Source organism: Mastigoproctus giganteus, chromosome 2 (genome assembly GCF_048544385.1).
Source record: "Mastigoproctus giganteus isolate SK-2022 chromosome 2, ASM4854438v1, whole genome shotgun sequence".
Classification (NCBI taxonomy): Eukaryota; Metazoa; Arthropoda; class Arachnida; order Uropygi; family Thelyphonidae; genus Mastigoproctus; species Mastigoproctus giganteus.
Genome location: NC_143576.1, coordinates 211,756,114 through 211,781,335, shown reverse-complemented (window position 1 = coordinate 211,781,335; position 25,222 = coordinate 211,756,114). Strand labels below are relative to the sequence as shown.

The window sequence follows — 25,222 nt, the reverse complement described above, 5'->3', positions numbered from 1 at the left end:
ACTATAATTATTATAATGAAAGCACTCATCCACTATATCAACAATGAATCTCAAAAGAAACTATTAAATCACTACCATTTTTGTTTCCTATGGGACATCAATATACTGTGTGAAAGGCTATAAGTGGGATGAATAGTCAAATACAAAATTAGACACTTGATTCAAAATAACATGGAGGCAGTCTAATTTTTAAAAATTTTGACTAAAAACATGGCTATACAGGTGAAGGTAAAAAAAAAGTTTTACGTACTTTCCCATCGTGAAATAAATTTTCTGGCGATATGCAGTAAGTGTTTCAGAACAAGTCTGAGGATCAACATGAGTACAAAGTTCCAACTGTACACATGGGATAAAACATTACTGAAGTGTATGTACAAAAGAAAAGAATACAGATGGACTTGGGTGAATGATGAAACCGTAAAATGTGCTAGTCAAGCTTTTCTAAAAAGTCCAAAACAAGTAAACAAAAGGGTCATCCTGTAGATTAGTGTACTCCATCAACAGACAATAGAAAAAATTCTTTCAAAATTATGAGGCCCTACCATTTTGTCCATGTAATGGTCACATCCATCATAGATTTCTAGGAAGTAACCATAAGTGTAATAAGGCTTTGCCTTTTGAACGTAAAATGAGTAAGAATGAAATATTTTCAGCTTTCATGTACTGTATTTAACAATTTTGTACTGTATATGTAAAATGTAGCACATAAAGTATAAATTTAGTGACAGGTACTATCATGTACACATGGTAGAAATCACCTTTATCTAACAGGAGTGATTTCTGTTTAGAATAGCTTAATTAATTTATTTCTTGGAAGATATGATTTTCTTTTCTTTCCAGTTATTTCTAGTGACAAATAAGTAGCTTTCTGATAATTTTACTACAGCTGCATAAGGTTGCCCCAGTTGTCATAAATTTTTGAGATTGGACATTTTATTTTTTGGAACATATCCTCTTGTTATACATTACAGTTACAGCAAAATCACTCCAGATTTATGAACTTTTTCTTGATGAAGAGGTTTCTGCTTAGTTACAGTGCAAATTTACTTGTAGAAGACAAATGAGTGGAGGGGGGGAGAATAATGAATTCTAAGCATGAATTTTAAGTATTACTTCTGTGATTGTGTATTTTTATTTAAACTATATAATATATATATATATTTTTTTTTTTTTTTTAAATACACAATTTCAAAGCTGCTCTAGTCAACTGTAGTGCTATAATGATTTTTTCTCTCAAAAACATTCTTGTGTACTCATATATATTGGTGTCAGGACATACATCCTACACAAATCTTATAGTTACCCCATTTATCATGCTTTTTTTGGGATTGCACATTTAATTTTTTGAAATGCATCCTCTCATTATATCTACAGCAAATCACTCCTCATTTATGAACTTTTGCTCTAAACACAACTTTTCAGGAATGCATGATATTCAGATGTTTCTATAATATAATAAGGCATTCAAGAATATTTATATGTATCTGACTGCATATCTTAAAAGCAAAATATCTATTCACAGAGATTTTTCAGTTAGGTACACATGGTCCTATGTAATATGCAAATAAATTATATTCTTATTGTTTGTTTTAGCTATAAAGAAGAAAAGCTACCAATATATTTTGGTAACTTTTCAGAATTTTTTTGAATAATCATTAAATGAAGTATACTCCCTGTTATGCATGGTATACTTGGCACATTCAATAGCAATTACTAAAAACTGAATGTTCTGAAAATTGCAAAATTTTAACTGATAACAATTTCAGGTGAAGAAATTTAAAGGTGACATATTTGATATATAGGGTGTTTCAAAAGTGATGGTCAATAATTTAAAGGTGAACTGCACAGACTACAATATGCAAAAAAGCCTAGTAAACATAGGTCCTTAAGTGAATCATTTTCGAGATATTGCACATTTCTAGTTGGGATCCACCACTGACTTGTTTGTTTAGGTTAGTTTATGCTTATTCTTTCCCTTTTCCCTCTTTCAATGCTCTGAGATGTAGCAGGCATACTAGTACTTGTCAAAGGATAGTCAACATGGAAAAAGATTGCAGCAATGAAGAGTATGCGGACATGCACTTCATGTATGGTAAAGCCAACAGCAGTGCATTCGAGGCTGCACGTCTGTACCAAGAAGCATTTCCCCGTCGAAGACAGCCCAACAGGCTCACATTCATCAGGGTACATCAACACCTTAGAGAACATGGGCGCTTCGCACATGGAGTACGAGCAGTTAGGCCCAGAAGCATAACACCTGATGTTGAGGAAAGGGTGTTAGAAAGAATAGAACAAAATCCAGGAATTTCGACAAGGAGGGTTGCTTTGCAAGAGTGTGTACTGAGTCATAGCAGTGTGTGGCAAATTTTACATTGCCCTACCATATCCAGTGTGTACAAGGTCTCAGCAATACAGACTATCCTCCCAGAGTGAACTTCTGCCAGTAGATGCAACAACAGAGTGTCCTGAACCCCCAATTTCTAAACAACATTTTGTTCACTGACGAAGCTGGGTTTACTTGTGATGATATTTTTAATTTTCATAACTGTCACATTTGGTATAACGAAAATCCTAATGAAATTCACGGGTCACGACATCAGTAACGTTTCTTATTGAATGTCTGGGCAGGACTACTATGAAACTGTCTAACTGGACCACACTTTCTGCCAAACAGGTGATCTGTACCTTCAGTTCCTGCAGAATGTTCTTGATGATAATAATATTCCACTTCAGCAAAGCCAGAGCATGTGGTTTATGCATGGTGGTGCACTAGCACATTTTTCTGGAGTTGTGACTCTGTATCTAACTAGAAGGTATGGTCAATGGTGGATAGGTAGAGGTGGACCTGTAATGTGGCCTCCCAGATCACCAGACTTAAATCCTATGGATTTTTGTATCTGGGGCCATGTAAAAAGCTTGGTGTACACTTCTGACATTAATACAGTTGAAGAATTGCAGCGTCGGGTTGAAGGAGCCTTTCAGCAAATCAGAAATGACCCAGTAATGCCTGAGGATTCGCAACTCAATGCAGAGAAGACTACAAAGCTGTGTACAGATGCAAGGACAGCATTTTGAACTTTTGTAACATCCTGTAACATGTAACATCTGTAAAATCCTGTGGTGTTGAAACCAAAAATTAAAAATGTATTATCTTATGTTTAATAAAACCACCCTTAGCAAAGGATTCACAGCTTTTTGCTAAACAGAAAATGTGCATTATCTTGAAAACAGTTCACTGGGACTTTTGCTTATTTTAGTTTGCACTTTTCACCTTTAAATTATTGATCACCATTTTTGAAACACTGTATATAAAAAGAGTTGTGAATACCTAGAAAAAGGAGCTGAACCATTCAATAAATTCAAATTTATGGAATAGATGTTTTTAAAAAATACACCAGTTTGGGAGGAAATACCAAATATTACTGATCTCGCCTTATTATTTAGTCAGTTTTCTTTGCATAAAAATTTCATTTTAGAAGAGTTGAAAGATGAAAGCTTAAAGAACTTGTTATGGTTGGTAAGCATTAATTTTTCCAAAGCAGACATCAGAAATCAAAATATTATCTGGCTTCCTCTTTGCCATTCTGACACACAATGGAAATGTTGAAAGAATATATTTCAAATTTCACAAATAATCACATTCTTCTCAAATTACATCTGAGAAAAATCTATAATTCATTTATGATTTTATTTTATAATTTATAACCTACTATCAATCACACTGAAAAATATTTATATATATATTTTTGGGAAATTTATTTTCACTAAATATAGTTTTAACATATCACATTAAACTTACACATTACTAACACATTATACTTATTTTACTAACACATTATATTATTACTAACACAACACATTATACTTAAACGATGCCGTTCTCAGCTATTTTAGAGTTTGCTGCATACATGATGTTCTTGCACTAACTTGTATATTAGAAACTAACTTACATAAAAAATATCAAGCACAATAGTTATTTCTGAAGATCTTACTGCCATTATTAAACTTTTAAAATTATAAGTTGATATTTAAAAAAAAAAGTTTAAATATATTTAAAGTAATAAATAATGTATATTTAATTAATGTAACAGGTTAGCACATTAGCATAATTTTTGTATGTAAATGGATCACTGAAATGGTAAAAATGGCATCATTTTATTGTATCTCATATTGTGAATACCTTCACAACGAGTTACCTGATATTGCACTACCTCAAATAAGCAATGCTTCATCAGCGAAGACTATTGTTACTTATTCTCGGTGGATACCACCACCACCACCCAGATGGCCGTTTCAAGGCTTTTTGGCCTCTCATTAGCAGGTGGACAGGTACCCTGGTGTTGCAATAAGTGACACCCCAGTTACGAGTATAACTTCACGATATGAGAACACCAGATAGTGTGTAACAGTATAAACTGAAAGATATTTTTAGGGCCAAAGCCTCAACTCATGGAGAATTCACTTAACATAACAGGTTAGTGCATTAGCATAATTTTTGTAAGTGAATCACCAAAATGGTGAAAATGGCATCATTTTATTGTATTTCATATTGTGAATACCTTTACAACACATTGCCTAACATTGCACTACTTCACCAGTGGAGAAGAGAATAGTCTTCTCCACTGGTGAAGCGTTGCTTATTCGAGATAGTGCAATAACAGGCAAATCGTGAAGGTATTTACAATATGAGATACAATAAAACGATGCCATTTTCACCATTCTTGTGATTCACTTACGTACAAAAATGATGCTAATGCACTAACCTGTTATGTTAAGTGAATTCTCTGTGAGTTGAGGCTTTGGCCCTAAAAATTTTTTTCAGTTTATACACCACACCATCTGGCATCTCTTATATTGTGAAATTATACTTCAAAACTGGGAGAAGTGTTCTGAGGTTAAAAATTAATTTTAACTTCAGAGCACTTCAAAACAGCTTAAATTATAGCCGATAAATTAAGTTTCCTTCCTTTCTTATACAAACCTGTCATAATCTCCTCCATATCTGCAATCTATCTTAGAGGTGAAATACAGCATATGAATAAGATTATTTCCATCTATAACTACATTTGTATCATGTAGTTTGTGAGGAACCAAAAGTCCAGGATTCAAGTCAAAAAACGTACTCAATCCACGGATTCCCATGTTTAAAACATTTAGCTGAAAAAATAAAATAAAATAAATAATAAATTAACTCAATATAACATACTGATTTTATGTAGTAAGAATTCCTATAACAGAAATCTGCCATATCGCTCACCAGTGAAGAATTACTGAGCAATATGTCAGTGGTAAGTAAAAACAAAAATAACATGTTATTTTTGTTTTTAAACAGGCAATAAAAGAATAAACAGGTAAATAATAATAATAATCATTATCAAAACAAGAAGCTATTTTACATATATAATAATAGCAGAGAGATGTAATATTGGAGTTGAATGGCAATATTCCATATGCAGATAACATAATGTAGCAAGTATGAAGGTAGTGCACTATTGTGCTGGAATTTAAAGTAAAAAATTGACTAAATGGCAGTTGCTGCTCTTTGAAGTACAGGCCGAATGATAATATAAACCACATACTCAACAGTAAAAGACCAAAACAGAGTAATTAAAAATTGAATAGAGTAAGCAAGAAAATAAAGGGAGAGAAGGGAGATACCACCTTTAACAGTGGACTGTCGAGGTTTCAGTGTAGGGAAAAAATTGCATTGGATGTATTTACCTCCAGAGAGCAACTTGATAGCAGCAGCAACAAACAGGCTCCAGTGTTTCTGATGCTCTCAGTTCAATGTTATGCATGTATGGGTTAGAAAAGTTGTGCAGTGCAGGGAGCTGAATATCAGCTACTTTCACTTTTTTCATTATTTTGAATCCTAGAGTATCGCCTAGAATTGGGTACAAATGCTTCTGAAAAGCTCTATATACAGAAGGCATTTCAAAAGTATATGAAAAAAAAAAAAAAAATTTTTTTAAACCATATTCTATAGCCAAAAATGAGGGGAAGGGCACAAAAAGCCATACAAAAGAATACTATGCTTGTACAAACATGCATCCAATTTTGAAGGCTATGGAGCTATCTATGGCTTTATGAATTAAAAAAAAAAAAAAATGCATGAAATTTTGAATGTTAAAAATAAAACAAATAAAAATAAGCAGACATTTACCTAGTATGAATAAACATTTTATTAGGTATATGCTTATTCTTTCTTTAACTATTTTAATTGATTATTTACTTTTTAATTATTTTTATTATTTTTTACCATTCAAAATACCAGTCATGTTTTTAAAATTCAAAAAGCCATGGCTTCATAAATGCTTTGAATCAGATATATGTTTATATGATTTTTATTTTTCTTATTTTATAGCTTAATTTTTTGCATTTGATCAGAAAAACTGCATTTTTAGGAATACACAGACTGAGGCTATCAGCAGCTGCAAGCAGAGGTGAAAGTGATTCTTGCACTGCTTCTGTTGGGATATGGAGCAATCCAGAAAGCAAGGTGTCAGATTACAAAGCCTGCTGGAGGTCCCCCATGGAATTAGCAAATACATGGGACTGTGAGCAGACAATCCCATGTATTTGCATTATGTGGGAGTAGAAATGCATTATAAAGCAAACAACTGTAATAAGTATAAGGAAAAACTAAACAGAGTGGGTTAGTAAATCAAAATGTCTCTTAATGGAAGATTTTAACTTTCCAGATAATCACTGAAACTTGTGGGTTGGTAAGTCCCACAGCAGCAAGACATTTGTAGATTTATTTGATGATCTGTTTTCTACAGCAGCATTTTAGAGAGGCAATGAGACAGAGCAATATTCTTGATCTGATTATCAGCAGCAATTCTTCATGCATTAAGGATATCAGAAAAAAGAATCACTAGGTGGCAGTAATCACAGTGTACTGATGTAGAATTTACTTAAAGATGTAACTACCATCAAGGGCAAAAGGAAAGGCTTTTGCTTTCATGATGGTGACCATGATGGGCTCTAAGAGAGATTCTAAAATCATTCAGTGGGACCAACAGAGAATTCTAAATATAAAGCACTCAGGTAAGTAATCAAAGAAGCTGCTAGAATGTATCACAGAATAAAAATGCATGGGATGATTATAAATTAACAGGAAACACAAAACATGCAGTAAGTACACATTAGTCTGAAATCAAGTCACTAATGTGGTCTTATAATAATCTACCGTAGGCAAGCTAAGGCAGATAATGAAAAGTTAAAAATTCAAAAGAAAAGTAGCAGAGAATTGTTTGTTTATGTTAACTATAAGGAAAAGGATGAACCACATTGGTCCACTAGATATGAATGGAATAACTACTAATGACCATGTTTGGGATCCTGATGAGCTAAATAAATATAGGCATCTATATTCACCTATGAAAAGTTTTAAAGGATAAGAATACCAAAAGTACATTAAGTTATAACTGGGAGCTAAATGATTTTGTGATTATGAGAAGAAAGTGAATAAGCTAAAAAAGCTTGTTGAAGCTAAGAGAAGAAATAAGGCACCTGTAACAGATGGGCTCTACCCAATTATATTAAAAGCAGCAGCAAAGAGGTAAACCTTGCCCATAATTTTGAGGACATCCCTCAGGAGTCCTATGGATTGGAGATGTGCAAATGTCTCCCCAATTCACAAAGGGTGATCACAAGAAGTGAAGTAATTACAGATCAGTCAGCTTGACTCCTGTTTGTTTGTTTGTTGTTTTGGTTTTTAAGGAGCATTAGCAACTAAGGCCATATTGCTCCGGGTTATGCGGTGGTCATTCCCTGACCTTTCCGCATCCTCCGTATTTGGTGGTGACGGGCTCGAACCCCGGTTTAATCAAGAAGCGTGTGCTACGCACTGCAGCTCCTTCCCACCTGGCTACGGAGGCGCCTGCTTGACTCCTGTTTCAGGGAAAATAATGGCATCACTGGTTAAAGAAGTAATGCAGGAGCATCTAGACAGGATACAGTCATACAGACCTCACAGCATGGATTTGATAAGGTGTGATCTTCTCTGACCAATTTTATTGGATACTATGACACAGTAACAAAGGAACTAGATAAACAAAGAAACATCACTTAGATTTCAGAAAAGCTTTTGATAATATTCCACATAAAAAACTGCTGTACAAATTGCAGCAGTGTGGCATTAGGGGAAAGCTACTGCTATGGATAAAGGGATGGAATCAGTGGAAGAAGATAGATAGTGGTTACCAATGGGCACTACTCTTCTTAGACTAACATTATCAGTGATGGCCGCAGAATTCAGTGCTCAGCACATTGCTATTTATAATATTTATTAATGACAATGATGAAGGCACATGAGGCTTAACATTTAAGGTTGCTGATGACAAAGGTTAGCAGGGTGGTTAATGACAATAATCAAGGTATGCTACTCAGGGCCAGTTCTGGTAGGTGTGCAGTGCAGGCATGCATGCATGCAGGCGGCCAAATCCATAGGGTAGCCGATAGTGCACTTTAAAGAATAAAATTAAAATGCAATTTAATATTATTTTAATATAGTGGTCGGCGATGAAATAGCGAACGTGGCATTGTTAATAAATAATATTGTATTCTCTAAAGGCCCATTCACAATGAAAATTAAACATAAAAAAAAAACGTAACAAACGTAAACTTAAGAAGTCACACCAACATTCACAATGGGAGCATAAACATGACCGTAAACATATTTGGTAACCATGGAAACACAATGTGCTCTTCTTTCATACTTCAAAAAATTGATGTTTGCATGATAGAGCTGTGCAGGTTGTGGTTATAAATAATGATGAAGCATACATGTTAGGTGTTTTGTATCAGAAAACTTTAGAAGTGCAAGCACAGGCAATGCTGAGTGTAACATTAAACTTAATCATAAGATGATTAAGTTTAATCATAAAATGTTTAAATCATCAGTCTGGTGCTTTTTATCGCAAGCAGAAGAATGAAAGTGATAAGGGAAAGGAAAAATTACGAGGATCCACGCTGAAATTCGTAAAGTTGAACAAGGGTGACCCGACTGCATCACCGCAATTGCTTCGGAATTCATTTCAGACAGTAAGGACGAAATGGAAGGTGAAAAATCAAAGTGACAAGTTTGAAGTTCGTTTGAAATCGTGCCAAGAAATATCAGTGCCTTGATCAAGCTGTGGTGAGGATAATTTAGAAAATAATAATTGTGTTGAATTCATGGCCGAATATGATATAGGGGTTCCTTTTAGCTGGCCACCAATTTTTAATAATCAGTTATTAGAACTCATAATTCAGAAGGGACCTGTAATGACTCAAAATATGAAATTTCCTAAAGATTACAATGGAAGATCATTTTCTGCGTCGCGATATATGAGACTTTTACCTAATGGTGAAAAGGTTCAAAGAACTTGGTTAATCTATTCTGCAAAATCAAATAGTGTGTTTTGCTTTTGTTGCAAGTTGTTTGCTTTAAAGCAAAACAAAGTAACAGATAGTGAGGGGTTTTCAGATTGGCGACATTTAGTCACTCATTTATCACAGCATGAAACGAGCGTAGAACATATGCAAAATTGTAAAAAGTGGTATGAATTAAAAACACGCCTTGACAACAATTGTACAATCAAGAAAGAACAACAACGGTACTTTGAATCTGAAAAAAGACGATGACAAGTCATTATCGAAAGAATCATTGCAATTGTCCAGTTTTTAGCAGGGCAGTGTTTATCTTTCAGAGGTAAAAATGATAAATTTTATGAAACAAATAATGGAAATTTTTTAAAGACTATAGAAATGTTGGAAAAATTTGACCCCATTATCTCACAGCATGTCAATAACATAACACAATCTCAATCTGCTAAATGTCTTATACCTCATTACTTAAGCCATGCTTTTCAAAATGAAATCATATCTGTTTTAGCAAGTGGAATAAAGCCAACCGTGTGGGTAAAGTGCCTGCCCGACAACCCAAAGGTCGTGAGTTCGAATCCCGCCTCGGGCTTGGATATTATGATGGTGCTGTACTCTCCGGTTGGACTTCATGGCCATGATTATCCATGGATACTGGATGTCCAGTATCAGACACTACAGGGGAAGGTTTCTGTAATTATCTTTTAAGTGAACTCTTAACAGATTATGAATTAAATATTCAAGATATGCTTGGACAAGGGTATGATAACAGGCAAAATATGTGTGGTAAGCATAGTGGTTTGCAGAAAAAAAAAATTAGGAATATAAATCCCAGAGCCTTTTTTGTACCTTGTGCATCTCATTCATTGAATTTAGTTGTAAATGATGCTGCCAAAGTAACATTTGAAACAGTTAATTGTTTTAACATTGTTCAAGAAGTGTACATGTTTTTTTTTCTGCATCCCCTTACAGATGGGATATACTAAATCGTAATATCACTAGATTAACACTGAAATCTGTAAGTGATACAAGATGGGAGAGTAGAATAAAAGCAGTACAACCTCTCAGATTGCAATTAAATGAAGTCTTGAAAAGTTTAAATGACATAATAGATGATAGTTCCAGAGACATGAAAACAAAACATACAGCTCAATGTTTGTTAGATCAGGTTGCGTCTTTCAAGTTCATTTGCTCAGTCGTTATATGGAATGATATTCTGTCAAAAATTGATGTTGTTAGTAAAATGTTGAAGTGCCCTCAATCCAACATAAATGAATCTTTAATGTTTTGAATGAGCCTGTTAAATTTCTAAGTGCAGCCAGATCTAATGAGGCATTTAATAAATATATTAGGTATGCAAAAGTTTTAGCTGCAGAAGTAAATGTAGTGGTAGAATTTCCAGTTGTAAGAAGTAGAACTAAAGTTTGCCATTTTGATTATGAAAGTCCCAATGAACAAATCATAAATCCAAAAGAATTGTTTAGAATACAATTTTATCTAACAATTGTTGATACAGCCTTAAATTCCATTCAGGAAAGGTTTGAAAATCTAAATGAATGTAATAATGTATTTAAATTTCTTTGTGAATTTGGGAATTTTTCTTTGTGAATTTGGACTGAAGAGGAAATTAAAAAATCTTGTTTTGATTTAGATATTTCCCTTCAAATTAATAAAGGAAATACAAGTATTTAGGATATTGATGGTCTTCAGCTCTTCAATGAGCTGATAACATATAGAATTTTGAATTGCAGACCCATTAAAAAAAACTTAACATATATTACAAAACATAACTTGATGTCATCATTTCCTAATCTGTTTATAGCTTTGAGAATTTTTCTGACATTACCAGTTAGTGTAGCATCAAGTGAAAGGGGTTTTTCGAAACTCAAACTTATAAAAACATATATAAGAAGGTCAATGACTCAAGAAAGGTTTAATGATCTAGGACTCTAGGACTTTTATAGAAAAGGAATTGTGTGAAAGTTTAGAATTATCAGATGTTATTGATGAATTGGCAAATAAGAAAGCAAGAAGAATGCAGTTCTCACTTTATGGGTACATTTTGTTACTTCTGTTTTATATATCTTGTACATTTTTGATTTGAATAAAATTAAAATAAATATATAAAATATTTTTATGGATTTTTTTACCCCTGTCAACTATATGGAACTGTCATAATAACATACTAGTAGGCTCCCATGGGTTGGGTTAGATTATGAATCTACTTGCGATCCGTATTGATAGGGGTGGCCAAATATCTCAGCACACAGGCAGCTAACAGCCCAAAACCGGCCCTGATGCTACTACAACAAAATCTAGAAAAATTAGGTAGATGGGCTGAGACAGCAAATGAAGTTTAACACTGACAAATGCAAGGTACTGCCTATGGATAGTAGTAATCCCAGAATAATATATCAACTGTGTGGTACCACACTCAAGATAAAAGTAGAGAATGAAAAAGCACTAAGGATAATTTTGCAGTCAGACATGAAATTATTTGAACAGCACAGATATGCTGCTAGGACACTCGTGGGGTTTTGAAATGATATAAAGGAATTTTTCCAGCATAAATAAGGAAGTTATTATTCCACTGAATGAAGCTATTATAAAGCCATATCATGAATACTGCATACAGCTGTAGAAGCATCGTTTTAGGAAGAAGTTGAGGGAGGACGATTATAGGGTTGCTTGTTGGAACAAACTTAAATAAATTTTTTGTTTATACTCTGGGATCTCATATTCTCTATATCTTTCAAGAGATACAGAGAATCCTTCATTTTTCTCTTAATAGACTTGTTTGAACAGGTTCAGAGAAGAACAGTATTACTGAGGGAAACAAAAGGGAGCTCTTACCAAAGATTTCAGCTCTACAAATTGCACCATCTAAATATAAGGGATGCAGAAATTGTGCTTTTGGCACCTGACAGAGCTTATTGAGTTGTTCAAGCTTTAAATGGACTGAGTAAGTTAAATGCTGATGGCATCTTTACTCTTGCTGAGACGACACATGTAAAGAGAATTAAATTTAAAGTGAGGATTAAAGTTGGGGGAGGACGATTATAGGGTTGCTTGTTGGAACAAACTTAAATACATTTTTTGTTTATACTCCAGGATCTCATATTCTCTATATCTTTCAAGAGATACAGAGAGAACAGAGAATCCTTCATTTTTCTCTTGAAGCATGAAAATATTTTTCGAGATTTTTTAGAATTAGCAAATTTATTAAGAGTATCCAGCTTCTATTTCCATGCAATATAACTTTTTCCTCTTTTCACTTCATGTATCACCTACATATTATTGCTGTTGCTATTTCCTTCTTCCCACACTATATGATATCTAGTCTCATCAGGTGCTCACAGTTTCATCACCATATCCAGCATTATGAGGAGGGCACTTCTAGCACTAGCTGTTAATGGTTGTTTTTGCCCTCTGCAAAATTATACTTTGTGTGTACAAATTTTAATGAATCCTATCTTCAGATTTGCTGACACTTTTTAATAAGCTTCCAAAACCTGTAAGCTTAACTTTCCTAGTGTCTTGGTTCTATGACAGCTATCACCAGGCAAACTTACAAAGCTATTCCACCATTTGTTTCCACAGTTTAGCTCTCAAGTCTGTTTCTCTGATGCCAACTCAATAAGTTTTAATTATGAAGTATTTATCTCTTACCAGCTTTCTCTCATTGTTAATATGTGCCAACTGTGGTTATTCCATATTTTCTATGGAATTCAAAACCTACTGTGGCTTGTCAGCTAGTTTTTATAAATACTATGGCTCATCAATTTCCTGAGTGTCTGACTGGATTCTGAATTCTCTGTACTTTCAAATAATAAAAAAAAAAAAAAAAAAAATTACAGTGGCTTGAGTTCATAAAACTGTTAAAAAGAAGTTAGTTTATACTCCAACATGACCACTGGATCAGAGGAGTTTATAATTAATTATTTTGCCAATGCACACCATCATTAACTGTTTTTAGCAGTGAAGCATGTTTTTAAACTGGAATTTTTCATTCCTATACACCCCTTTTGTCTTGGCTACCTCAGAGTGCAAATATTTTTTGTGATATACTTTTATGTAATAATATTATTGTCTTCCTCTTTTCTAGCCCCATTTTTACATCCATAATTTAATTTAATTTAATACTTTTATAATTGAATACCCTTTTTGTCACTCTTCTGCAACATTCTAATACACTTCATCTCTTATTCCATTTAAATCATTAATTTCATCTTTGATTCCATTTAATTAAACCTGTCAATCCCACAAGTGCTCAACTCTCTCAAATTCCTAGAACCACGTCCGTGCTAATTCTGCCTCGTGACATGACATTATACTGTTCGAAGAGACCATTCACAGATGGATTTGCAGTAGCCACGAAGAAATGAAACTGTACCATTAAATTCTCATTTAGCACAAATCTCCATTTTCCATAAATAAAATACATACATAAAAAAGTGTGGGCTGAATTAGTAAGTTTCACTATAACTTGCTATGTATGTATCTAGTTCATACGTCCATATTTATCATACAAAGCAAACATCGGCTACACGAGAAATTACATTATATATGACAGTGCTTTCTTGCATCATTTGCCAATTAATACTAGAAACTTTCCTTTCTGTGTATACACAAAAAGGTTTAGAATTCATAAGAAAAACAAAATTCAGGTCAAATAAAAGATAAAAACTTACATCTTATATACTCACACTTTGTTACGACTGCTTGTGATGCCAAATACTTCTCATTTGGTAATACAACCACCGAATGACATGACAGCTAATAAAATACATAAATTGAAATTTATGTATTAAATATCGCAATTAATATTAGTCTGTAATAAATATCGGCCATTTTTAGAGTTTTTGAATATATATACGTATAGTTTAATATCAGCTATTCGTTTAAAAACTTCGGAAGCCAATGAATTGCTAAAAACACACTGGTTGAGCAGTTGAAATAGTGGAACTAAGATACATATACATCTTGCTACTCAGCATAAATAACATAAGACATTCGAGAAAACTGTTCCAACCGATTCAGGAAAATTAAAACTTAACCTTAGTGCAGTGCCCGATTGAGGTACGGGTTAGCAGGGCTTTCCCGGGCTCAATTCTTAAAGGGGCGCCAAAAACAGAAGAACAATGAGGGAAAAAAAATATATCCTTAGTAAATATGGGCTTGGCACACCCAGAGTCCTGAGCTGGATATCATAATTCTTCTTTTTCTTGGTGATTCCCTGCTACTTCTCTCTCTCTCTCTCTCTCTCTCTCTCTGGGTAATTGAAAAAAAAAATTTTTTTTGGCTGGTGCAGCATAAGCCTCAGTCTTCCTTGCACCATATGGTTAATATTAATAATAACAATGATAATAAAAATTATCCTTAAGGATAAAAAATATTAAAATTATTTTAAAAGTAAAAGTATCCTTAGTATTAAGTAAAATTTTTTTGCGCTAGGGCAGTGTCGAACCATTTTTCGGGGGCCGAAAAATCGTCCGGCACTAACCTAGTGAGAAAAAACTTGTGAAAAATTGCCTTTTACTGTGTATTACAACATTAGCACCGAAAAATACAACAGAAGGGCCACTCAAATTGTGGATAACATTAATTTCAATCAGCAGAAAATTGAAATTAAAAGTAAATCTAGTGAGTGAATAGCATCTGACCCACAGGGTAATAACATACTAGTATCTATTACTCTGTAGTTAAACTCATAAAAACAGCGAACTCTTTTCCGTTCAGTTAAATTGTACTCTCTCTTATTTCTTATATTTTTATTTTATTCTTCATAATAATGCCAAATACGAAAGGAACAGGTACCAGTAATATTCTGGACAACAGATGCCAAAAGTTTTAAAACTCTAAGAGACAGTTAAAGGATTTTGTAACGTAGTTAGGGAAGGAATCTGGATTTTGTAATATAGTTAGGGAAGGAATCTGTAATATCAAACTGCAACACGGTGCTTAATGATTTTGTAATAATTGAGAGCAAAGTGAAGGAGAACTTGTTGAAGTTAAAATAAGAAAGGCACCCGGCGTGAATGGGATCTATTCAGTTATATTAAAGGAGGCGGCAAAGGAAGTAAGCAAACCCTTAGTCGTAATTATAAAAGAATCCTTGGACTCGGGGGAAGTCCCCACGGACTGGAGATGTACAAATGTATCCCAAATTCACAAACGGATCCAGAAAAAAATGACAGGAGAAGCCCCATTTTTGAATGGGCTGCACCATTTTGTGCACTAGAATGTCGATCATATTAGCATGTGTTGCCAACTGTAGTCAGTTGAAAATAGCTGAGCCACAATGTAAAAATAGATAAATTCCTATGAAAAAAAAACTTTTTTTGTAGCTATAGGGAATTTAAACGATTGGTGTACATTTTCCGAAGAATAATAGGGGGGGGGGGGACGTGTCCTGGCGCCTTACCCCGAATCCACCACTGGGGATATCAAAGAGTGACACGAGTAATTACAGACTTGGTATTTTGACTTCTGTTCCAGAGAAAATAATGGACTCACTGGAAGCATTGCAGGATCAGCTAGACAAGATTGCATTAATAATTCAGGCACAGCATGGGTTTGTTAAGAGGAAGTCTTGTCTGACCAACCAATTTGATTGGATACTATGATGTGCTCACAAAATAATTGAATGCAAAAAAAATTGTTTTGATGTTATATACAGGATGATCCAAAAGTCAATAAACAATTAAAGAATCGGTTTTTCAGTGAATTTTTGACGTATGGTAACGAGATTAGCGCACAAATGCATAGAATTACGTGGGATTTTTTTTCCGAAGAATGTAAAAATTAGTTCCAAATATGTCCACCGGGTGGCGCTGTACCATGAATGAATTCGCGCAAGTGTCTGCTATAAAGGCACTGAAAGAACAACAGCTAAACATAGTGAATGTTTGGGAAAGAAAAAAGACAAAAAGCTAAGCGGTCATGTTATCATTACCGAATAAAGCACTGTTGGTGAAATGTTATCACAGCTGGTGAGATGGGCTGAGATGAGTCCTGCTTAGGGTCCTAAGCTGGACATCATCATTCTTCTCTTTCTTGGTGATTTCCCTCTAGTTTTGACACACACACACTCTCTCTTTCTCAGGGTAAAGTTGAGATTTATTTTCTTTTTTTTTTTTGGCTGGTGCAGCATAAGTCTCAGGCTTCCTTGCACCACATCGCTAATAAAAATAATAATAACTTAACGCTGAATCTGCAGCTTTGCGATCTTTCCGTCAGCTGAAGGATATGTGACGTGATAAAGGATCAATGGCTGTTGCAGGACCAAAGATGATAATTAAGAAATTTGAAACAAACGGTTCGTTGCAAGATCGTCCACGAAGTGGAAGACCATCAACATGTGCTACAACTGCGGCTGCAGTTGCGGTAGACATGGATACCCTAATGGCATCATCATCACATCGAGAAGCAAGCTCTCGTAAAGTTTCACATCGAACTGGCGTCTCATATGGAAGTGTGTGGAGAGCACTAAGAGTAGTCCTCCATAGATATCCGTACAAAATTCAACACCTTCAAGAACTTAGGCGTCCCGATTTTGCAAAGCGGGAAACGTTTGCGTTATGGTTCTTTCAGCGAATAGAAGAACGTGACAACTTGCTGTCAAATGTTTTGTAAACGAATGAAGCCCATTTCATTCTCAATGGCACTGTAAACACAAAAATTGCAGAATTTTGGCGACGAAAAACCCTCGAGCTTACTCCATTGCACCAGTCAAAAGTAACGGTGTGGTGTGGATTCACCTCTTCTTTTGTTATAGGGCCATTTCTCTTTCAGGAAATCAGTGGCTCTGGTTTTGAAACTGTCACTGTCACAGATCAGTGTTATACTGACCTGTTACGAAACTGCGTTATCTCTAACCTGGGGAAAGGCAAGATTTGGATGTTGTGCCATTCATGCAGGATGGAGCACCAACCCATATTGCTTCTCTTGTGAAACAACTGTTAGCATTAGCAAAGGCACATGATGCAAGAAAGCAAGCTTATACAGCATCAGCCAAAAAAACCCCTTATTTCACCCATCCACTCCTACCAAATTTTTGTCAAGTTCTGCTTTGAATCTATTTAAGCTACCAACTTCTACAACGACAGATGGAAGTTTATTCCAGTAATCAACCACCCGCTGGCTAGAGGCAAACTTCCGCACATCTATCCTATAACCGTCTTTCTTCAATTTGAATTTATGGCCTCACAGGCGATTATTCTGAGCAAGAGAAAGAATCCCATCCGCATTGAGCATGCTCAAACCATTCAAGCCTTTATACATCTCAGTCAGATCACCTTCCAGGTGCCTAGTCTCCAGACACTGTAATTTGCAAAACTTAAGCCTTTCTTCGTAAGAGCAACCCTTTGTTCCATTCACTAATCTTGTTGCACTTCTCTGTACTCGTTCCAAACAGCTCTACATCCTTCTTAAAATGAGGCCTCTAGACCTGTATACAGTACTCAAGGTGTGGCCTGACCATTGCCTTATATAAGGGGATAATCACCTCCTTATCCCTGCTAGAAAAATTCCTGTATATCGTTGACAAGACACCGTGAGCTAAACTTGCAGACCGTCTGTACTGCTCAGAAAATTTCATATCGGCCTGCACAATTACCCCCAGGTCCTTTTCATTCTCTACCACTGTCAGTGTGGTACCACAGAGTTGATACGTTACTCTGGGATTACTGCTTCCCATATGTAGTACTTTACATTTGTCAATGTTAAACTTCATTTGCCACCTCTAAGCCCATGTGCTCAACTTTTATAGATCCTGTTGCAGCAGTGTACTGTCATTAGTAACCCTGCCAACCTTCGTAACGCCTGCAAACTTGGACATTAAGCCTGATATATCATTATCAATATCATTTATAAATACAGAAAACAACAATGGACCCAACACTGAACCCTGAGGGTCTCCATTAATAACATTAGTCCACGAAGAGCAGTGTCCATTGATTACCACTCTCTCTCTCTTCTCCCACTCAACCATTTCTTTATCCAAAGCAGCAATTTGCCTCCAATGTCACACTGCTCCAATTTGTGCAGCAGTCTTCCATTTAGTATCAAAGGCTTTTCTAAGATCCTAACATATGAAATCAAAGTTATTCTTTGCATTCAGTTCCTTTGTGACTACATCATAGTACCAAATCAAATTAGTCAGACAACACTACCCCTTAACAAGCTTCCATCTTATGGTTTGCCAACTGTTTTTAGTAATTGGTTATCCAGTTTTCTCTCTGATCACTCACTGAGGGTGATGGTAGATGGTTCTCTGTCTTCTAACTTCTCCACTAATGCAGGTGTCCCCCAAGGTTCAGTTCTTTCCCCCACTCTTTTCCTCTTGTATATTAATGACCTTCTTCCATTGACTGGAAATCCTATCCATAGTTTTGCCGATGATAGCACATTGCATTCCACTTTCCATTTTGAGAAACCTTGTCCTGCTCAATCAGCTTCAACTTCTAGAAAATCTGCTACAAATTCCGTAAATGCCGATCTTCAGGTAATTCTCCAGTGGAGCAAAGACAACTTTGTTGATTTCAACCGTTCTAAAACTGTCTTGTCTTATATCTCGCAAAAAGGATTCTTCTGCTCCTATGCTTATATTTAGTGACATTCCGATTTCTAGGCAAAATGATGTATCTCTTTTGGGGGTTACCCTGACTTCTAATCTCTCTTGGCACAAGCACATTACAAATATTGCTTCCTCTGCATCTAAAAAACTTGGTTTTCTCTTTCGCTCTCGGCGTTACTTTTCTTCCAAACAGCTGCTCACTCTGTTTAAATAGCAAATCCGCCCTGCCATGGAATATTGTTCCCACATCTGGGGTAGTGCCCCCAAAACCTCTCTCAGGCTTCTTGATTCCATTCAGAAGAGGGCAGTTAGGTTAATTAATGATTCATCTCTAACAGAGTCTCTGCACTCGCTTTCTCATAGACGTACTGTTTCTGCTGCATGCCTCTTCTACAGATACTTCCATGGGCACTGTTCTTCTGAATTGATTTTTATAATTCCCGCTCTCTCTTTCAAAACAGTCTGAACACGTGCCGCCACCAGCCAACATCCATTTACTGTCCAACTTCAAACCCACAGAACCAACTTTTCAACTTTCTCATTTATTCATTCAACTGCCGTTTTCTGGAACAACCTTCCTTCATACGTATTTCCTGAAAATTACAATCTACAGAAGTTCAAGTCCAATGTCAACAAATATCTTCTTTCGTCTTCTCAACCTCCAACCCAATCTTCACTTCCTTGCAGAGTCTTTTAAGTCTTGAGTTAACTGACAAGGCTTTCAACATTTAATTCTTCCTATCATGCCTTGGAAGATTTTCAGACATATAGACATTCTGACCTAATTCGAGGCATTTGTTCAGCATGGTCCTATATTTGTCTAATAAATCGTCAGATCGTTTGTGCTTAATATCATTAGTCCCCACATGAATAATAATATTCTCCTTACCTCCCTTAAAATCCGACAATCTCTTGGTAACATCATTAATTGTTGCTCCCGGCAGATATACCCTGGTTCTAATCCACCTATCTTTATTACATAAAAAATTTCTCCTTTCCTTGACAATGCAGTCTCCTAATAGAACTAGACCAGTTTGCACTTGGTTATTCTGCTTTGTGGCCCGAATCGGGAGTGTTCACTTCGTAGCTTACCAGTCTTGAGTCTCTGATGAGCTCCCAATTACATTATTCTTGAAGGCAAGCAAAGAAAAGAATCGCCAGCAGATCTATGATTATCCACTAGGTCGACCTTGGAATACATGCCACAGGTCTGTAAACGATGAAATCGTGATACACCAGGAAATCACCCTCGATTATTTCTGAATGAGTCATGATACCCTGTGAAAGTGTTCAAGGTGGATATTGTCACAACCATTGTTAAATTACCAAATATCACAGTAAGTAGCTTCTAAAAATTTATATTTAAATTTTTAAAAGCTATAAATTTATAAACTGCTATAGCAAAAAAAACTTATATCAAAATAAACTTTACAATATATTAAAGAAATTAATTAAAAGCACTTATCTAACCTCTCTGAATTCTCCCTGCCTTTAAATCCAGGATTATAATGAAGATGCGTCTGCTCACTGCCAACACCTATGCACACCGTCTGCTCACCTATGCCAACACAAGAATGTGTATTCCACAATGAGCTCGGATCTAGCAGAATACCTGTGTATGTTGTTTGCCTTGTAGCTGGAACAGTTTGGATCTGATATGTTTCAGCAGGGGACAGTAATTGTTTACTTCATTCTGCATTGAGTTGATAAAGCTTAAAGAATTGGTATTAATATTTTGCTGTGTTCTGCTTTGAAAATCTAGGTGCTTACGAGCTAAGGGTAGATGGTAAAAAGTTCTGCTGAGAGATTGCTGATCTCTGTTCCGCAGGCTTTCCGGTTATAGTGTGCTTTCCGGATAACTTTCATCAGAGAATAATTTAGATAATCGACTCATGCTATTACTCGACATTCAAAGTGTATTAAATGGTTTCCGGACAAACTCATCACTAACATTAGCATTCCAGGAGACCTGGGTTTCGTATGATCGGCTAGCGATTTAGTTTAGGACAAGAATCTTGTGCCCTCAAGACTCGCTCAGAATTGACACTACGAGCAAGCTCGCAGCATCGAAGATTTGCATTGTGTTCTCACTGAAAAATCTATCTTTATAATGAGATTCAAGAGTGCCGCTTAAACTAGAGTTCTTAACTATTATAAAACGAATTTGTGCTATGAATAGTGTGTAGCAAGAGAATGACTAGGAGGCAGAAGTGAACAAACATAACAGTTTAATGGGCATAAACATCTATGATACAAATGGATGATACAAAAGAACCAAAGCAATGGCTGGTTGCATTCCAGTATTAAAGAGTATGACTCCGTACCTTATTCGCGATGTACTGGAGGTTGTACAATGATAGGCATCTTGCTGTCCGAATATTTAGGTAACTGTGTAAAGTTGGCTTGTATGTTTGCCAATGATTGATAATATTCCATTGAATAGTGACTAGTATCACTAATAGTCAAAGTGTTAGCATGTAAATCTGAGAGGAGGAATGTAAGTAATCATCGACAGTGTAGAGGGAGGGGTAGGTCTTAATGTTGGGTCGTTCCGTTTAATTTGCTATTAAAGTACAAGCAGACTTAACAGAGAACTTCTGCACTCCTCCAGAGTTTGAAGTCTCTATACAGTGTTCCATGTTATATTGCTTTTCTGACAACACTACATCAACATCGACCCTTCTACTGGATCTCTTTCACCGCTCCGCAACAATCAGTCACAACTCCAACAGAACGACGAACAAACTACGAACTACTCCCTAACCAAACAACAACACACTTTCTGCTCTCTCCCAAATATATATATCTCTCTCTCGCGCCCCCTAGGTTTGAATCCTTGTATTGATCAGAGATTAATTTTGTGTGGGGGAAAGAAAACGATTGTCCTGGAAATCTGACCCAATTAAAAATAGAATCTTATGAGTAGAAAGAGGGACTTCGCATCTGCATGCGGTGGCATATCTAGATTCTTCAGCATTAGTCGCTAAATCTCAAATCTCCTATTCGTACCAATCTCCAGATAACAATCACTTCGTAGTTAGGAGGTTCAGGTTTCACCTCAAAGGTATGTTCCTTACTGAGCGATACTCTAATTTCTCCTCCGAGAATCACATTCTTTCCCACCGTCTTTATGAAATCTAACCCTATGACGTTTGTTCGGCTTGATTGAGAGATAGCTTCTTGCTGGGAATAAGCCGAACTCATGACAGTAGGACACCGCTTCGATTGCCGCTTCCCTAGTGTGGCGTCAAGGGGTTCATGTTTGTTCGGATAAAATAGCTTTTGGTAAGGCGTAGTTACTACTCTTTATATATAGTCGTGACTAAAATATAGGGTGACTGTCCTTAAAGGCCTATAGAAGTAAAAATGAGGATATTTTTACAACTCTATTGGCAGAGGAGCAGAAACCGTGAAAGCAGGTGAGACTGCAGCTGCACCAAATCTCTTGTCTTTTGTTGTCTCATAACTTTGATTGTGGATAGAATGAAATTGTGTTATATTTTGGCTTGCTAGAGAATTATTATTCCACTGACCGAAATAACTATCACATTTAATCGTAATGCAGCCCATGGTGAGCTAGGGAGGAGAACATCTTGATAGATTAAAATGCAGCTTATTTTTATATTGAGCAGTTCATTGAGATTGGAAAAGGTATGGCCAAATAGGACGAATTGACAGGCTCCAAGGTTTGGATGGACAGATTATTGATAAAATTTTCCTTCTGAGATGTAATGGTGGTTTGCGAGCTTCTATATACATTTGTATAAGCTTTGAGATGGAGTGGTTCTCACGGCTCCCAACACAATTCTGAGAGCCATGCGCTGGATAGGTTCAAGCCATGCTAGTGCACTCTTCCTGGCAGAGTCATACACTGGAGACCCATAGTCTAGACGCGTTCTAATTAAAAAGCTCGACAGAGATTGAGAAGGCTAGCACGATCAGCAGCCTACTTTTTGGCAGACATTGGTCTAAGAATGCTCATTTTTTTAAGCAGTTGGTTCGGATTTGCTTTATATGTGCTACGAAGTGAAGTTTTTTGTTTAGTTTTAATCCAATGAAGCGCATGGTACTACTGAATGGGATGATATGGTCCTGTAAATATAATTGAGAATGCGGATGTGGATTTCGTTTTTTACAGACATGTATGCTACTTTTTTTTTTGATAGACGATAGCCATTGCAGTTTGCCCATGCAGTGGTTCCATTAATTGTCATTTGGAGTTGTCTTTTTATATATGCCACATCTGGAGAATGACATGATAATGATAGGTCTTCTTCAAAAAGATATCTTTGTACTGAATTCGCAAGGACATTAATTAGTTAATTAAGTCTGAGAGTAAAGTTTTCTCGTATGTCCGTCTAAACATTTTCTAAGATTAGCATTCCTCAGCGAATACCAGATAAGATTTATCACCACATGGAATCCAAGACTGAGTAACTCTGCCAAAATTTGATAAAGTCTGTAATAGTTCATACCCTGATGGTAACTGCCATTGGTGGTTATCCTTTCACTATTTGCAAGGACCAGTGTAATTATGCACATTATTTCAATACTGTATATCAAAATATAAAGTATGCTCCCGTGTTGACAAATCGTTTTTAAAATCTTTGAATTAGATCAGTTGATTCTTTACGTTAGATGGCGCTGGGTGCAGTTGTATAACTTTCTGGTGTTTGTGCTGGTTACGAAGTGAAATTTGCGGTTGAGTTTTGTTTTGATTTGTTAGTGTCTTGGTTTTCGTGTTATGTAATCTCAAATAATGAACGCACTTTTGACTTTAACGTAGTGAACACGGATTACATAATTATTTATTTTACAGATTTGTGCTGTGAAAAGTTACATTATGCAAAACGAAAGTCAGCTAGTTGGAAATGGTGAAGACAATTCTCAGTTAGTGATGACTGCTATGCCGCCACCAGATATGGGCCAGCAGATCCAACAGCTTGACAATAATCATGTGCAAGATGGTGAAACTCATGTTAGTGAAAAGCGTCGAGGTGGTTGGCCAAAAGGGAAGAAAAGAAAGCGGGGGCCTCGCGACATGAATGCACCGAAGCAGCCACTGACGGGATATGTGAGGTTTTTAAATGAAAACCGTGAAAAGGTTCGTGCTGAGCATCCCAGTGCAACGTTTTCTGAAGTGACGAAGCTGTTAGCTGTTGAGTGGAGTAAACTGCAAGTTCAGGAAAAGCAGAGGTATCTAGATGAAGCAGAAAAGGATAAAGAGCGTTATATGAAAGAACTGGAACAGTACCAACAAACGGAAGCGTACAAAATTTTCACTAAAAAACAGCTAGAAAAGAAACGAAAAGATATTGACGATCCAGATGGATCATTCTTCAACAGTGGAGGTTTGGAAATGATCAACGAAGAAGGAATGCGTGAGGATGATGTACCAGGATTCGACATTCCAATATTCACCGAGGAATTTCTTGATCACAATAAAGCACGGGAAGCAGAGCTTAGGCAATTGCGCAAATCCAATACAGAATATGAAGAGCAGAACGCAATTCTAACAAAACACATTGAAAACATGAGAGCTGCTATTGAAAAGCTTGAAGTAGAAACAGTTCAGCAGCGCAATAATAATATGGCACTTCAGCAACATTTAGATAATTTGAGAGCTACACTTACAGCTAGTTTTGCAGCTGTACCATTACCAAATACCAATGATGTACCAACAACAGACACTATTGATGCATATATGGCAAGACTACATAGTATAATTCTGGATTCCCCCCAGGAGAATGATGCACTTATTTCAACTGTAAGAGAAATTGTTAGCAGATTAAATTATCAAGGATAATACCAGTTTGACTTTTTATTATTATTATATCCTCATGTTGATAACATGAATGCATACCTACCCACACGTACATAATTATTTATTGATATTTAAGCATATCTCAAATAATATGACACAGTCATGTGTTAAATGATTGTAATTTTTTTTTTCTTTTGATAAATTGTAGCATTTATGTTAATGCTGCTGGGTGCACAAATGTTTATAAATTTTTTTAGAAACTGTAGTAAGAAAGTTACAGAATCCAAACTGTAATGATTAAAAAAAGAACAACAGAAAAACTGGTTTGAATTGAAATTACTTTGCTTCAGGTGTGAATATGTATTTAATAATAAATGTATTCAGTTTTTAAAGCAATTTTTATTTGTGATTAATATTATTCGGTTGTATATAAACTGTTTGCAGTTATAAACTTTGAGTGGGCACTAATATATAGGTGATCATCCCAGTTTAGCTTCAGCATAAAATATGGT

The 25,222-nt window shown here is 35.7% G+C and overlaps 3 protein-coding genes across 3 annotated transcripts in view; 2 read left to right on the top strand and 1 right to left on the bottom strand.

Annotated features, from left to right (window-relative positions):
• Positions 1-14,117, bottom strand: part of ast (single-strand DNA endonuclease protein asteroid) — a 97,107-nt gene extending 82,990 nt beyond the window's left edge. Inside the window, exons 1-2 of the mRNA XM_090390156.1 lie at positions 14,061-14,117; positions 4,982-5,157 (exon numbers count right to left, since the gene is read on the bottom strand). Coding sequence (XP_090246282.1) covers positions 4,982-5,142 — 161 coding nt within the window. The 5' untranslated portion in view covers positions 5,143-5,157; positions 14,061-14,117. The remainder of the gene's footprint in view (positions 1-4,981; positions 5,158-14,060) is intronic.
• Positions 9,181-9,630, top strand: LOC150090040 (zinc finger MYM-type protein 5-like). The gene has a single exon (XM_090390155.1). It carries the CDS (start codon positions 9,181-9,183, stop codon positions 9,628-9,630), a length of 450 nt encoding a protein of 149 aa, XP_090246281.1.
• Positions 14,118-23,629: 9,512 nt separating the features above from the next.
• On the top strand, positions 23,630-24,819 carry LOC150090038 (high mobility group protein 20A-like). Its single transcript, XM_090368948.1, has one exon. It carries the CDS (start codon positions 23,790-23,792, stop codon positions 24,750-24,752), a length of 963 nt encoding a protein of 320 aa, XP_090225074.1. The 5' UTR covers positions 23,630-23,789; the 3' UTR covers positions 24,753-24,819.
• Positions 24,820-25,222: the final 403 nt, after the last annotated feature.